This window comes from Cyprinus carpio, chromosome A13, assembly GCF_018340385.1.
Source record: "Cyprinus carpio isolate SPL01 chromosome A13, ASM1834038v1, whole genome shotgun sequence".
Classification (NCBI taxonomy): domain Eukaryota; kingdom Metazoa; phylum Chordata; class Actinopteri; order Cypriniformes; family Cyprinidae; genus Cyprinus; species Cyprinus carpio.
Genome location: NC_056584.1, coordinates 7,446,413 through 7,462,554, shown reverse-complemented (window position 1 = coordinate 7,462,554; position 16,142 = coordinate 7,446,413). Strand labels below are relative to the sequence as shown.

General features: G+C 37.7%; 1 protein-coding gene across 1 annotated transcript in view; it reads left to right on the top strand.

Moving 5' to 3' along the window:
* LOC109048714 (tetratricopeptide repeat protein 7A-like) overlaps positions 1–16,142 on the top strand; it is a 35,623-nt gene that overhangs the window by 1,603 nt on the left and 17,878 nt on the right. The window contains exons 2-12 of the mRNA XM_042768513.1: positions 3,117–3,300; positions 5,261–5,424; positions 6,528–6,696; positions 9,094–9,224; positions 9,511–9,635; positions 10,642–10,720; positions 10,807–10,976; positions 13,215–13,278; positions 14,255–14,392; positions 14,953–15,036; positions 15,177–15,281. Coding sequence (XP_042624447.1) covers positions 3,171–3,300; positions 5,261–5,424; positions 6,528–6,696; positions 9,094–9,224; positions 9,511–9,635; positions 10,642–10,720; positions 10,807–10,976; positions 13,215–13,278; positions 14,255–14,392; positions 14,953–15,036; positions 15,177–15,281 — 1,359 coding nt within the window. The 5' untranslated portion in view covers positions 3,117–3,170. The remainder of the gene's footprint in view (positions 1–3,116; positions 3,301–5,260; positions 5,425–6,527; positions 6,697–9,093; positions 9,225–9,510; positions 9,636–10,641; positions 10,721–10,806; positions 10,977–13,214; positions 13,279–14,254; positions 14,393–14,952; positions 15,037–15,176; positions 15,282–16,142) is intronic.

Below are 16,142 nucleotides of genomic sequence, written 5' to 3'. Positions count from 1 at the left end.
AATAATATGAAACCAAGCGGTATGTTTTGCAGGTCAGGACGACGGCTGCTCGCTGATCGGATTTGAGTGGCGCGTCATAGGGCGCGCGCTGGGCAGTAATGACCCACAGCACAGCACCACGGTCTTCTGCATGGCACACTTCTGCAGAGAAAATGAGAGGGCCAAAGCTATTTTCCAACGGCTGGTTCGTTCTTGGTGTCGTAGAAATGTGACTTTTAGGATAGACGTAGCAACCGTAGCACTTGGTAGGTTAATAATGGATATTTTATAGTCGGTCGATGAATGATTATTCATTGTTGGACTTTAAGGAGTTGTTTTTTTTTTTAAAGCCATGTTATTTTGATAGCTGGAAACTATATCAGTTTAATGAACTACTTAGTGCACACACGAAATCACTGATATAGCCTAAATGTCGTGAGAGCGAGAGCGAGCGCTGGAAAAAACTCACAAAGGGTCAAGAGAGCGTCCGCCTTTTGTAGCAAATCGGAAACACTCTCCATCTGTCAGTCATTTAGTAGGCTGCGTTTAGTAAGATCATGCATGTAGATTACTTCAAAGCTAGCTGGTATGACCTTAAAGCCAGGAAAGAAAGAAAAAACGAAAGTTAAAATGCAGTCTATTTTACTGGCTTTTTTTTTGTGGGTTTCGCTCAATCAAAGCGTTCAAGCACTATTTCGCCCACTAGATGGCGCCACTGTCTCGGTATGTCAAGGACAGGGGTCTCATTTTACTGCTATTTGCATTCTGTGGCAGGTGTTTGCAACAAATTAGTCAGTATTTTCATCTAAACAGACTCAAGACAAACTATGATGGAAGCAGCCCCCTCTCTTGATCTGATAATTGAAATGAGCCCTGCAAATAGTTTAGGTGATATAATTGGTTAAATAGATTTAGTCATCTCAGTGGAGGGATTTCAGGGAAATGGGACATAGGACATGTCCTGTTAAACCTGTTAAACTACACTTATGGTCTTAACAGACACTTAACACATTCATGTTGTGTCCCAGTTAATGGTGTTTGCTGGGTTTATAAGACTGAGACATAGTTTTGTGAGTCTCCCTTTATTTTTAAAGGAGTAGTTGACCCATAAATGAAAAATTGCTGAAGATGTATTCATTCTCAGGTCATCTAAGATGTAGATGAGGTTGTTTGTTCATGGGAACAGGTTTGGAGAAATGTATAAATCACTTGCTCACCAATGGATCCTCTGCAGTGAATGGGTGCCGTCAGAATGAGAGTCCAAACAGCTGATAAAAACATCGCAATAATCCACAAGTAATCCACACCACTCTAATCTATCAATTTACATCTTATGACGTAAAAAGCTCTGTGTTTGTAAGACACAAGTCCATCATTATGATGTTGTAAATTAAATTTTTTGTTTTTGGTCAAAATACCTGCCCATAATCCATAATAACAGTTCCTTCAGTGGAAAAAGTCCATCCCCCGCTGTCCTCTCACTCCAAAATCCACCAACATATTTGTTTAGAACTGTTTTTCACATGTAAGTTGTGCTTGATCTGTGCATATTTCTCTTCTGATTCAGACAACTTGAGATGACTTCTACACTGGAGAAAGCAATGTTATGGCTAGAGGACTCGTATTTTAACTGGAAGCAATGGTTTGAACATTAAAAGCATCTTGATTGATTGATACTAGCACAGCCTTTTGCCTCACAAGACAATTATTGTAATGTTTTTATCAGCTGTTTGGACTCTGACGGCACCCATTCACTGCAGAGGATCCATTGGTGAGCAAGTGATGTAAAAATGTTTCTGAATTTGTTCCGATGATAAAACAAAATCATCTATATTGGATACCCTATGGTAAATTTTCAACAAATTTTAATTTGTTAGTGAACTATTCATTTACGTCTGTGTGACATGGAAGAGGGATCTGAACATAGCTAGTTTCTGTTTGGTTTTAGCTGCTCTAAGATGCCCATTATCAACAAATCTGTTGCCAGTTAGTCTTAGTTCAGCTAGGTTTTGGAACATAGTGCTAGTTAACCAGCTATGAACAGCTTGCATTTGAAGCAACAGCAGCTTTGACAGGAAATAGGAGACCAGCTTAAACTTTTTAAGACCATCTTGGCCAGACTGGAAAGATCAGCTAGCCTAAGTCAGCTGGACTGATTTAAGATGTTTTAATAGCATTGTATTTTATATTTTTTTGTAAAGACTATTATATTATTTGTAACAGGGAATCAAACTCAGACTTGTGTGATAACAGGGTTCCCATTAACCTGAGGATATATCAGGGAAATGGAATTTCCAGGGTTGACTAGGACAAGGTTGATAAGAAAGTCATGGAATATTAACTCAGCTCTAAAATACCCTATTTGTAAAATCCCAGGACGTAACAACCACTATATGTAAAATATGCAAAAACGTTAATTTTGCATACCAGCAGTGAAAAGGAGAAGATGTAGCTATTTGCATAAAACAAGACGGATTCCATTAGCTACATGTCACAAGCCAACGCCCACGTTTTGATTCATTAAATCATTTAAATCTGTCGAATGCATACAACGTGATTATGATAATGCTTTTACACTTAGAATAAAAATTTTTGTTCTAACCATTAAAAATCTATCATAACAATGTTTGAATGATGCATTAAAGATGTTCTGCGACAGGCTATGATATCACGAGATTCTTAATTTTTTTTTTCCAAATGTACTGTTTAGCGTAAAGAGAGGCTGGTGAGATTTATAATATTGAATAAAACTAAAATATAATCCGATGGTCAAAATATGTGGGAACGTTGATGAGTTTTACAAAGTTGGGTGCAGTGCTCCTGTGGCTGAGTGGGAAAGCATTGCGTTAGCAGCGCAAAAGGTTGTGGGTTCGATTCCCAAGGGAACACATGTTAGATTAAAAATAATGTTAGCCTGAATGCGCACTGTAAGTCGCTTTGGATAAAAGCGTCTGCTAAATGTAAAATGGGCAGGAAAACTTCACTAAATGTAGCTTTAAAGCTGAATAATAGTTATTGAATTATTAACGGGAATATTCAATATTTTTCAGTCACAGTCTTCAGTTACAGGGCTTTGCCAAACATGCAAAGCCCTGTAATGTTTGTTTGCACATGCTCAGTGAGTTTCCCGTTGTCAGTCGGCAGTCACTCCTCTGGTGTCGGCGGAGCGCGGTCACAGAGACGCGGGCGGGATGTCATCGCGGCTCTCCTTCTCTCAGTACCGCTTAGAGGCGGAGGTCGAGCGCTGCCGCGCGGAGTGTCAGTGGGACAAGATACCGTCTTTACTGGAGCAGCTCTCTGCCGCGCGCCTGCATGACGATGGTAAGTGCGCGTGCCACAATAGAGCAGAATAGAGGAGAGCCAGCAGTGAGAGTGTGTCTTGTTCCGCATGAACTTTGCACCTTTCTGTTAAACTCTCATGTTTACTATTTTGCGCTGATATCAGTAACAGAAACTCGCATTTAGATTTGATTTGTCAAGTGCACTCAGAGAGAGAGAGAGAGAGAGAGAGAGAGAGAGAGAGAGAGAGAGAGAGAGAGGGGCTATGTATAAAGCCAGTTACTCATGTGAATCAGAGTTGTTAATGCATGCACACACCCTTGTAGTTAATACAGGTAAAAAGCAGTAGTGTCATCATTTAGTCACCCTCACTTTAGGGTATACACTGAATTGTATTACTCCAGAATTATGATGATGCAGGTGTGCAGCAAGCTGTACATAATTATTTAGATGTAGACTGTTGGCATTGACCTGGCCTGGATGTTCTTTGACCTAAGACGCACTAACAACAACCTTGGTGTTGTTAAACAACTACAGTTTAACTACGAAGAACGCCTTTCTTGATACTTAAGCACTTGCACTTGAAAAACTTACAAACTCACACTTGCCATTTAATTTTCTTTGTTATTATTTTTTTATGGGATTATCTTCATTATGAGATAGCAGAGTTTCTACCATTTGATGCACATCATGCATTAAAACTTATTGGACACCCTTTTTTCTGCATACTATCAGTAAGATTTTTGGTTCTAAAAAAAAAGTTTATATTCAGCAAGGATGCATGAAATTGATCATAAGTGACAGTAAAGACCTTTATAATGTTACAAAAGATATATCTTTCAAATAAATGCTTTCTATTGACTAAAGAACCCAGTGTTTTCCCAGAAATAAATATTAAGCAGCACACTTTTTTTTCTTTAACGTTGATAATAATAAGAAATGATCCTTGAGCACCAAATAAGAATTCTATAATGATTTCTGAAGGATCATGTCGCACTAGGACAAAATTCAGCTTTGCATCACAGGAATAAATCACATTTTAAAATATATAAAAATAGAAAGCAATTATTTTAAAATGTAATGTGATTTCAAAATATTACTGTTTTACTGCATTTGTGATCAAATAAATGCAGTTTTGGTGAGCATAAAAGACTTAAAAATAAAATATGTGTAATAAATGTAAATAAATGTTCTTTTTTTTTTTCCGGATGAACTATCCCTTTAAGATTTAGTATTATAACCCAGTCTTTTCACTTTCTCAATTTCACAAAGATAAGTGTGGTAAAAGATAAACATGCTGCTTAAACATGTCCTGTGTTCACTGTTAAATCAACAGCAGTAATGGGTTAACACACGGCACTCCCAGGATGTGTGTCCACCACTGTCCAAATCAGATCTCTGACCCAGTATGTCTTGTTTCGCCATTGCAAATGCCCAAACACTAATTATCCTGTGGGGAAACAAACTCAAGTCAGTAAAAGGTGGCCACAGAACATATTATTCACTGTATTTTTCAAATGCTACCAAGAGTTTTTGAGCGATGTACAGTGTTAATGTCATACATTAACTTGATGTATAACACAAGTCTGGCTTCAGTGGGGAGTGAAAAGTTAAACCAAACAGGAAACACCTCATCTACAGTGTTTATACAAAATATGCATGAATGCAAAGTGAATATTTTTTAAAGCACCTTCTTGTCGTACTGTATATTTGAGCTGAAACAAACACAGTTAACTCTCTAAACCTGGACAGAATGCTGTTGTAGATTAATATCATGTTTATCAGCCATTCTGTCTTGATAAAGTCCACTGCTGGATGAAAAATGATGCCATGAAGACCTTTTTTTTTTTACACAATACACTACTTTAGATGTGATGCTGGTGAACATTTTATCCTTAAAAGAAGCCAAAGATACACTGTCTACCATAATCGGCCAACATCAAGCATGTTCTAGTCTTTCTTCTGCAACCTTTGCCCAGCTTCCGTCTCTGTTTGTCTGTAGATGATTATAGGACACTGTTGCTGGCAGAAGCTCTGTTGGAGGAATGTCTGCTGGAGAACATGACCCTGCTGAAGAATTCTACGCCTCTGACTGAAGAATCGCAGCCCAAACTAGCCCGAGCCAAAGCTCACCTCAACAGCATCCTAAGCAGAGGACACCTGGAGGTCTGGCACAGTCTCTCTCTTGTCAGTTAAGCATCTCTGAGAAAAAGAAGAAAGGGCTGATGGATTGCAGAAGCACTTTTGGGGATTTAGTTCAGCTTTGTGAACAACTTATATTCCATCAGTTTTATTATCTTAAGTTAGATTTATCAAACCATTATAGGTTTCTGCAAACAATGGTGCAGTTCTACTCAAAACTTCATGTTTCTGAGCCATTTTATTCTTTGTGTGTAAACATATTTTTTTATTTATTTGTTTGTGCATTTATTAATACTGTATTGGTTGAAATTTTACCATTTAAAGAAAAAAGATCAAATGTAGTTTTTTTGTCCTTGTTTTTAAAATAAAATTTAGCGGGATGCAGAAACCCTGTAGTGCATGCATGACATCTATACCTTTAGTCTCTATTTAAATTGTCAGTAGGGTTGCACAATTAATCAGAATAAAAGCAAAATCGTGAAATGGCTCAATGCAATTCTAAAATTCCAAAGGCTGTGATTCAGTTCAATAAATATATGCACTGTGTGTTTGAGAGTGAAGTATTGCACCGTGTTCATTTATATGTGAGCAGCTCATGATCTGCTGTTTTCAGTGTCTCACAGCGGCTCGTTTAACAGTAAATGTTGCTCCACACAAACTCATCTCTCTCCCTTTAATACACATTTGTGAAGCACCATCCATCTTCCCATACTTGTAATAAGAAACACTTATTAAAAGAAAAGCATTAAGGACTCCCTGTTTTCTGTCAAAACAAAAATTTGGTAGTTCAATATTTAAATTAGTCAAAATCCTTAACTTTTTTATTTTACAGTGAAATATTACTATAGTAATATTTCTTATGTTGTTTTTATTTAGTAATGTATATATTTTTATTTAATAATAATAAAAATAATAATAATATTTTATAGCCATATTTATATATAATCACACAAATTTGGCCAAACTGTGCAGCCCTACAAACAAGCAAATCAATCCTGGATTTTTTTTTTTTTTTTAATCACATTTTTAATCGCAATCACAATTTTTTTCTGAAAAATCACAATTGTATTTTTTCCTCAAATTGTGCAGCCCTAATTGTCAGTGATTTTTGGTTTCTTCCCCTTTAGCCGCACTACCTGAATGAAGCTCTGCTCCTGCTGGCTAAAGTGCACTACGTTCAGGGACGCTACAGGGACGCCCAGGGCATGTGTGCCAGAGCAGGTGTGGATGATTTCACCCGCCACGAGCGACCTGTCTACCAGCTACGCATGCTGGCAGAGGCCTTTGTCATCAAAGGTATAAACAGTTGAGAGATCACTAATAGCTCATTAATCCTTCCTCATAATTAAATTATCACAAGGTAATTTACATACTGTATACAGTGAGGTAATGTGTTGTAGCTTCCTGAAGACATTTAGCATTGACACAACCTCTTTAAAATTTTGACAATATTAATTTTGTGAAAACATGTAAAAGTTCTCTCAGGTTTTATGAGGTGTAGTGGGTCCTACTTTGAAAAAAAGAGAAGAGCGTACTCCATCTGCGTACTGCTCAGAATTGCCAAAATGGCGCTACACTGATTTGGAGAGAGACAGAGGAGAGGAATTGTTGAATAAAGTCATTATTTTTGTTTTCTTTGCTTACAAAAAGTATTGTCGTTGCTTCATAACATTACAGTTGAAGCACTGATGGCAGATGGAGTATTCTGACGATGCTTTTCATACTTTCCTGGACCTTGACACTTTTATTTATTTGGGAGTCTATGGGACAGTCTCAAGCCTCCCTGTTTTCATCCAAAATATCTTAAATTGTGTTCTACAGACGAACAAAGCTTTTATGGGTTTGGAACAACATGGGGATAAGTGATCAATTACAAAATTTTCATTTTGGGGTGGAGTATCCCTTTAAGTTATAATATAATTTTCATTGCTCCATTCCATTAAGTATGTGCCTAAGGCATGCTTTTGTTGGACTCGTACCCAAGCTGAAGTGTACAGTGAAAAAAAAAAAAGGTCTGCTTCGCAATCACAGAGAAGTCTGTGGATAAGCATGTGTGTTTTCCTTTTTCATACCCTTGGACAGAATGTAACCACAGGAAAAAAGGCAGTTTTACGTCATTGTCTACAGGGAAGCTTCTAAATATATATCTTTAGTTATCTTTTAAAAAAGGGTTTTTCCAGTGCATCACTCATGCAGTATTTGTAGAATGTCCGTTATTTTTTTCATACAGAACATTCTCTCCCACTATTAACAAGTACCTAAAAGTATGTGGTACCAGGGTATGTATGTATGTGTATGAAATTACCACCTGACAACATCAGCACTCCAACAGTAAGGAACACATATTGAAATATTCTTAAATTTGACATAATGTAATTTTGTTAAGTTTTTAAAAAATCATCAAACATGTGATGCCAATTATGTAATAATTATGCAATGATTGTTTGTACTAAATTTCACTGAATACTTGTATTGAAACAGAAGTTTTAAGTACAATAACCAGTTATTTCCACAGCAGTCTTTCTGACTGCTTTTTATATGGACCCTGCCATCTGAACCCCCACTACAGGTTCACACACAGACACATATTATCAGACAGTATGCTGGGAAAGTGTAATATTAGCTTCTCTAGCGTAGGAAGCAGAAGCCACCCAGATTCAATCCCTTGAGGGACTCACCAGGCACAGCTTGTGACAGTCGTTCTGCTCCGACAGACATCTATCTATCTTTCTATCTATCTATCTATCTATCTATCTATCTATCTATCTATCTATCTATCTATCTATCTATCTATCTATCTTATATAATGTTGCATTTGCTTTTCCAGCTCTATTTTCTCTACTCATCAAAACCAGTTTCTCTTGTATTAGGCACTTGTATATAAATGTTGTAAATTGTATAGATGGTGAAATCTTTTTAACAGTAGTGATGTGGTAAAGTTGCCCTCATTGTGTAGTTCCTCATTGTTAGTTCTCCTCTGTGTACTTCCTCATATAAAGATGGAAATAGTGATTTCTGTGAAAATTCAGTGTGGGTAGAAGTCTTGGTAAATCTGAGATATCAAAGCATGTCAGCCCTAGTCAGTGGTTGTTTGCTAAATTCAGAAAATGGTAACACTTGTTTTTTAAGGTGTCCTTGTTACACGTTACATGTTCTTACTATTATAATAACAATAAATTATACATAATTACAAGCAAGTGACCCTAAGCCAAACCCTAATCCTCACCCTAACCATATAGTAAGTACATGTAGTTAATTAATATTACTCAGTACTTAAATGCATAATTACACTGTAACAAGGACACCTTAAAATAAAGTGTAACCCAGAAAAGTATCTGTTTCTTAGGATGTACTTAATGTTTTCTAGGAGATTCAAATATTTGTTTCACCATGACTATTTTCTTTCTGTATCTTGCCCTGCTGAAGCACTGGATGAGACCAAGACTCAATGTTCTAGACAGACTGAATAAATGATAAGGTCATTTGAAAAGACCTGTTTGTTTGATACTTGCTCTCATCCGTTCTCGTCCCACATGTCCAATTAAGTCTAATCAGCAGCAGTACTGTAACTGGAGATGTACTGCATTGCTATATTCATTTAGCATGTCTTGCCTCCATGCTTAAACTATGTTTCATTCTCTCCCAAATTACTACAACGTGATCTTAACCTAATTGTTCTTCATAAATGTTCAGGCTTGTCTTTGGACCATCAGTCTATGTCAGGTGCTTCCCGTGTTAGACTGTCCGAGAGAGAGGAAGAATGCCTGTCCTGTTACCTCATGGCCTGTGATGCTGGCCTGCTGTACCTGCAAGAGTTTGACAAGGTCTGTGTGTGTTACATCTTGTCAGGGGCTGGTTCACTCAGAACATGTTTTATCTGTGTAGACATGTCTCCTTCTGTTGTCTTGGCATGTCTTGCTGCATTTTCAGTATCTGGTGCATGAGTGATTCAAATTTAAAGAGACATTTAACTTTTATAAGCCCTGACTGTAAATGCAAGAATGCATTCTGTGTGAATATATATCATTTATATATCAAATTTGTATGTTTTGTGTTCATCTGTGTTCATTTCCTCCCACTATTACATTGCTTACGTGTTTTCTTCACTAGACTGTTTGCACGCCAAGTTCCAAAACAGCTAAAAGCAGTTCATCAGTCCCTCCTTCTGACTTGGACCCAGGCTTCTTCCTGCAGGCAGCTCTTCAGAGTGCATACCTGTCACTGCTGAGGAAAGGGTGAGCGCACACGCTACTGATCTCAGACTCTTTACCCACAATTCTCTGCCCTCTATATTAAGCACTCATGCAGCCATGCACACACAGTATTCACAGCACAGCTTGACTTAATACATTTATGGACTCCATGTGAATATATGACTGGCACTGTGTAAACACACCGCTGGTATTCTTGTGTCAACATGTCCAGTGTGCCGCGTGGATGTGGCAGTCATGTCCAGCAGGTGTCAGTGTTATAACACAAGTGATTTTACATGCGGTCTTGTTTTCAGTCCCTCTAGCTTTGTTTAATGTGGAGTACTGACATACTACAACTTAAAAATATTAGGACTGTCAATAGATTCAGTTAACAGTAAATATATTAAACAACATTATTTTTTCATGTAAACTGTGTCAGTTTGTATGTATGATATGGAATACGTGTGCATATGTAGCCTATAATATATATATGTGCAGTGTAGACTATAAAGACACCGAACAGCGGTAGATTTATGCATAGTGCTCTTTACTTCTTTCAGCTGCACTTCCCTCTACTTCACAACAGTTCAATGCTCTGAGACAGAAATCCATGACTGTAAATGCTGTAAATACAGTTCTATATTTCTCAAACTGCATTAAAACACAGGTGAAATGCAAACACTAAGATCAAGCAAAAACAAATTCACAATAATGCAATATAATAACATTACCCACATTTTTGGACTTTAGTCTGTAGGACTTTAGATTTAGTTAAAATCAAAATCTCTCCAAAATGGTGTTCCAGGAGGTTAATACCTGCACCTGCAGTGAGCAGGACACTGACACACCATTCCAAACTAAAGTTTATCATAATCCATCATCCTCATCCACCCACTTCTGTCTCTCTTCTTAATAACTGACACACACTCACTTGTACAGTAGTTGTGATATAATAACCATCAGTTTCACCGTCCACCTGTTAAGTCAATCAACATCTTATTTTTCAATCATTTTACTTCCCACAATCACTTCTGCCCATGTGTGTTAGTCACTTGGCTCAGGGGACACAACAGCTGCGGCGGGTCATGAGGGCTGTGGAGAGTCGGGGGTCTCAGAGTTTTCGTAAGGTGAGATCTGGGTAAATGAGATTTTTGATGCTCACAATCACACAGCAGGAGTCAGTGGTTGTAGTCTATTGTGTCGTGTTGTTCAGACAGTAGCACGCAGGCTTGCAGAAGTGTTGCTGGGATCAGTGTGTGAAGATGCGTACTGGGGTCCACTGTCTCCTCCACCACCCGACTGGCTGAAGAGAGAAGGAGCCACACTCCCCAAAGACGCCATCTACCCCTCATCCAGACCACCACAGCGCTACAACACTGAGGGGTCTGACTCTCTCTTTCCTTTCTCAATCTCTTTATATTCAAACTAAGTGACCAACAATCAAAATTTGTGCTCTGAAGTGACATGACATACAGCCAAGTATGGTGACCCATACTCAGAATTTGTGCTCTGCATTTAACCCATCCAAAGTGCACACACACAGCAGTGAACACACACACACCGTGAACACACACCTGGAGCAGTGGGCAGCTATTTATACTGCCGCGCCCGGGGAGCAGTTGGGGGTTCGGTGCCTTGCTCAAGGGCACCTCAGTCGTGGTATTGCCAGCCCGAGACTCGAACCCACAACCTTAGGGTTAGGGTTAGGAGTCAAACTATGTGCATAAACATACAATAAAACCACAACAACTAAAAAATAAAATTGAAAAACTACAAACTTTAATCTGTTAACTGGAGAAGTCAGGGAATTTTAGAAACTTGAAGTTTGAAAATTTTACTCTAAGTCATTAAAAGACAGTCCAATAAAAACTAATTTAGACTATTAGACTTCAGACCCCATTAGACCAGCTTGTCCTGTTGGAAAAAACAGCATATGCTGGTTAGGTATGTTTTGAAGCTGGGATGCTGGTTTGAGCTGGTTTATGCTGGTCCTTAGCTGGTCATGTGCTGGTCTTAAGATGGTCAGACCAGTTTGGGACCAGCACATGACCAGCTAAGGACCAGCTTAAACCAGCAAAGGACCAGCATACATACCTAAATACCAAAGGACTCAAAACATACCTAACCAGCATATGCTGTTTTTTTCAATGGGGTGACTAGCTCAGCCAGGCTGGGAGACCAGCTTAAAACAGCTAAGACCAGCCAACCAGCTTAGGCTGGTTTTGATTGTTGCTTGGCATTGTTTACATGTTTCTGGGAGTTGCTAGCATGTTCCTAATTTTTCTCAACATGCTTTAATATGTTGAGTATTGTTAACATTTTTAGCATATTTATATCATTTTGTAACATTGTTAGCAAGCTTCTAGCATGTTTTAACATGTTGTTTACATATTGTAGCACATTGCTAGTATGGTAAACATGTTGATAGCAAAATGTATCACATTTCTAGCATTTCTACATATTGCTAACATGTTTTATAATGTTGCTAACATGTCTCTAGTATATCTTAGCACATTGCTAGCATGATTTAGTATGTTGCTACAATGTTTGAACATGTTGCTAAGCACTTTAGCACATTGCCTGAATCATTTAGCATGTTTCTAACATGTTTTAGCACATTGCTAGCATGATTTAACCTGTTAACATGTTTCTAACATGTTCTAGCAAGTTGCTAGCATGATTTAGCACATTGCTGGCATTTCTTAAAATATTTCTAGCATGTTTCTAACATTTTTAAACATTTTGATAGTTTACCATGTTGCTGGCATGTTTAAACACTGCTAGCATGTTTTAACATGTTTCTATGTCCGTATGCTTTAGCTTGTTACTAACATGTTGTAGCACATTGCTAGCATGATTTAACACGTGGATAGACATATAGACAGAGAATGATACAAATACAGGAAAACTGTAAGTCTGATCAGTCATAAAAAATACAGCACACTGTCAGAACATCCTGAAAAGCTGTGCCTAGTTTGGACAAATTACTTTTAGAACTGTTGTCTCTGAAAAAGAAGAAGAAAATCTTAAATAGTAGATCATTTTGCTTTGTCAAACTAATAAGTGTTAATTCTAGCAGTTTAATGTGCAGTAAATCTCAAAGCTCTTTAATTTTTTTGTATACATCAGTCATAGGACTGTATTGATCTATCACTAGAATAAGAGAGCACGAACAAGAAGATGAGCAGAGGACAGCGCTGGGGTTTGTTTGCCTGCTTGAATATTCAGGACACGGCAGAATGCTGTGTTGTGAATAAAACACACTGTAACTGTACCTGTGAGTCCGCAGACGCCAAGCAGAGAAAGGAAAAATACAACAGCGATGAAAAGAGATGGAGAGACTTTTGACAATGCATCTGAAGAACAGATGAAAGAAATATTCCAGTTTCACATTCCTGGTGCAGCTTAGTAGCACACTATGATGGGACTCCAGATGGTATAGAGGGAAGTAGGATGAAGGGATGAGATGAAAAACAAAAGGGGATGAGAGAAACAGGGACTGTAAAGAACGATGAAATTTTTCAGAATACCATTAAGACATGTTAAAGTGACAACTGTGAGGATTGTAGTGAATACACACCTTGCTAACATGTTTTTCCTTTTCCTGTTGCCACTCTGTAGATCTTTCTGTCCACAGGACGTGGTTGAAGAGGCGGTGCTGTTGCTCCTCATCACAGAATCAATGGTGAGACAGTCTTCCTCACATTCATACTTTCTTCCTTAACATGCTGTGTTGTGACGACTCTTCTCTTTAGCTGCATATTGAGAACTATTGCATAATTATATTGTAGGAAATATAAGTCATCTTCATGTTGTTTCAAACCCATTTGATGTTATTTGTCCTGTGGAACACAAGAATCTTCCTCTATTCTATACTAAGTTTAGAGTGACCTCTAAATTGTCCTTTGGAGGTGGGACTGTTCTTATAGGTGGATGGACTTGGATGCCGCAGTATGCTGAATATACTGCATTTGGCATGGAAACAGTTTGACCCATAATCATCTTATGACATACAGTACACTGCTGTTCAAAATTCAGTAAGATTTTTGTAAAGAAATTGATACTTTTATTCAGCAAGGATACATTAAATTGATCAAAAGTGATATTAAATATATTTATAATGTTACAAAAGGTTAAAAAAACATTGACACACGTAGGGTTCATTTATTTTATGTACAGACCCAGACAGTTTTACTAGAACATTTTAACATATGAATTATGTTTATGTTTATTTTTACCGGGAAAAAAATAAATAAAAAAATCATTTGTTTGTCAGATAAAGCAGCAGATAACACAAATGAAATGACAGAAATTATTGATTTATGAAAAAGAGAAAAAAAAACTTTTTTTGTATTCCACTGGCATAACAACATCACATAGGTTTGGAACAAATACATATTTCCAGGATTTTAATATTTGGGTGAAACTATCCCTTTAACATATGGCTTTTTAGCCATGAAGGGAACCCCAACACTGCACGTTTTGTGCATATTTGACACATACTTCAGTTCCTGAATATTTTACTACTGAGCTGATGAGTTGAATCAAACATGACAGATAAGAGAGCCATCTAAAATGTGCAGCACTGGAGGTTCTCCTGGACTGGGATTGGGAACACAGCTTCGAGATATTCCTGACCCTCTCACTGCTGTCCCCTGCAGGCCAGTGGCGAGGCGGTGATCAGCCGCACACCGGAGCATCAGGAGGTGAGGGAGATCAGCATGCAGGAGGCCTCCTCTGTCTATGACCTGCTGAGCATCGCCATGGCCAGGAGGGGGCAGTACGCCATGCTGTCAGAGGTGAGATGAGTCAGCACAGATCCGTATGGACCCGTGCTTTGCAAAAAGGAGCAAGTGACCTGGATTTTATGTACTGGCTTCTTTCTCCTTCTATGTCATAAGTCGCCTTTTCAGTCTGTCGATCTCTCTCTCCTCTTCTCCCAGTTGTATGGGTGCTTATTTCCCCTTCCTCCTTCGTCCTGTCCTTCAGGTTGTTTCAGTAGTTGAGCCGTTGTGTGATGGGGAGCGTTTACTCAGAGACGTTCTCAGGTGAATCTGAATCTAAGTTCAGTGAAGTTCAATCATTTCACTGGGAACCCACTGCCATTACTCAGTGTTACCAACACATGCCTGCGTGTATGTCGAATGTAAATCCCTTTCTCATCAAATTTAAGCTCACTTTCTCATGCATGTGCCATGATGTGATGTGTGCAGGATACACAGAATCCCCTATCTGTGCTGAAAAAAACAAGATCCTTCCTAGAATTATTTAGTTGCTGAGCAATGTCAACCGCATTATCATTTTCTTGGAGGGCTGATTCCCTGAGTTTCTTTCTGACTGTGATGTGGTTTGTCATCAGTGTTTGGAGCGGGCCATGAAGTTCTCCTATAATGAGTTTCATCTTTGGTATCAGCTTGGCTTGTCTCTGATGGCAAGTGGGAAGGTGAGATTCATGTCCTATTGTCATCATCGTTGTTCTGTACATTTATTAGTCATTCGTTGCTATAATTGGCTACATTTTAGATTCAATTAAATAAATATATATATTTGAAAGCTGTAATTAATATTAATGCTATTTAACAGAATGAGGGTGCAGTGTCAGTGCTTAAAGAGTGTGTGACAATGAGACCACACGACCCCATCCCACCTCTGCTTGCAGCAAAAGTGTGCATCAACCAGCTGCACTGGGTGAGAGAAACACAAAGACCACATGTGCACACTACACGGAATCATTCAGCAAATCTTAAACAAAAGCAAAAAAGTGCTTTGTAAAAAGTTTTGTTTTATAGAACAATTAAAATCAGTCAAAGCTGAAAGCGTTTCAGCCTCTAAATGTACACAAGATTAAAAAAAGGATGCATTACATTGATCCAAAGTGACATAAAATACATTTATAATGTTAAAAAAATACTTAGTCTAAATAAATGTTGTTCTTTTGAAATTTCTATTCAACAAAAAATGCTATATTAATATATACATCACACTGTTTTCAACATAAGAAATGTGAGAATAAAATCAGCATATTAGAATGATTTCTGAAGGGTCATGTGACACTAAAGACTGGAGTAATAATGCTGAAAATACAGCTTTGATCACAGAAATAAATTACAGTTTGAAAATAATTAAACATTGTTCATTAAAATATTTATATTTCATAATATTGTTGTTTTGACTGTATTTCTGGTGAGCATAGGAGACTTCTTTCAAAAACATTAAAAATCTTACTGACCCAAACTTTTTTTGGACCCTTTTGAACTGTAGTGTACATCCTAGCAAAAGGAATACATATGTTTTAGGCTATGAATGAAAATAGCAATGTGCATTTCAGGAAAATTCATTGAAAATATTCACTTTGGCATCCATAAATCCTTAAATCCTAATCCCCAAAATCCTATATAATCCTAATATTTTTATATTAAAACTAGCTATTTTCATAGCATTATTAATTTAGAAATGACCAGATTAAACTAAAACTGTACAAGAAACATTAAATCTGTATTTTTAGTCTTTTTAAAATGATCTTTGTGCAGTACATATTTGCTCAGTCCT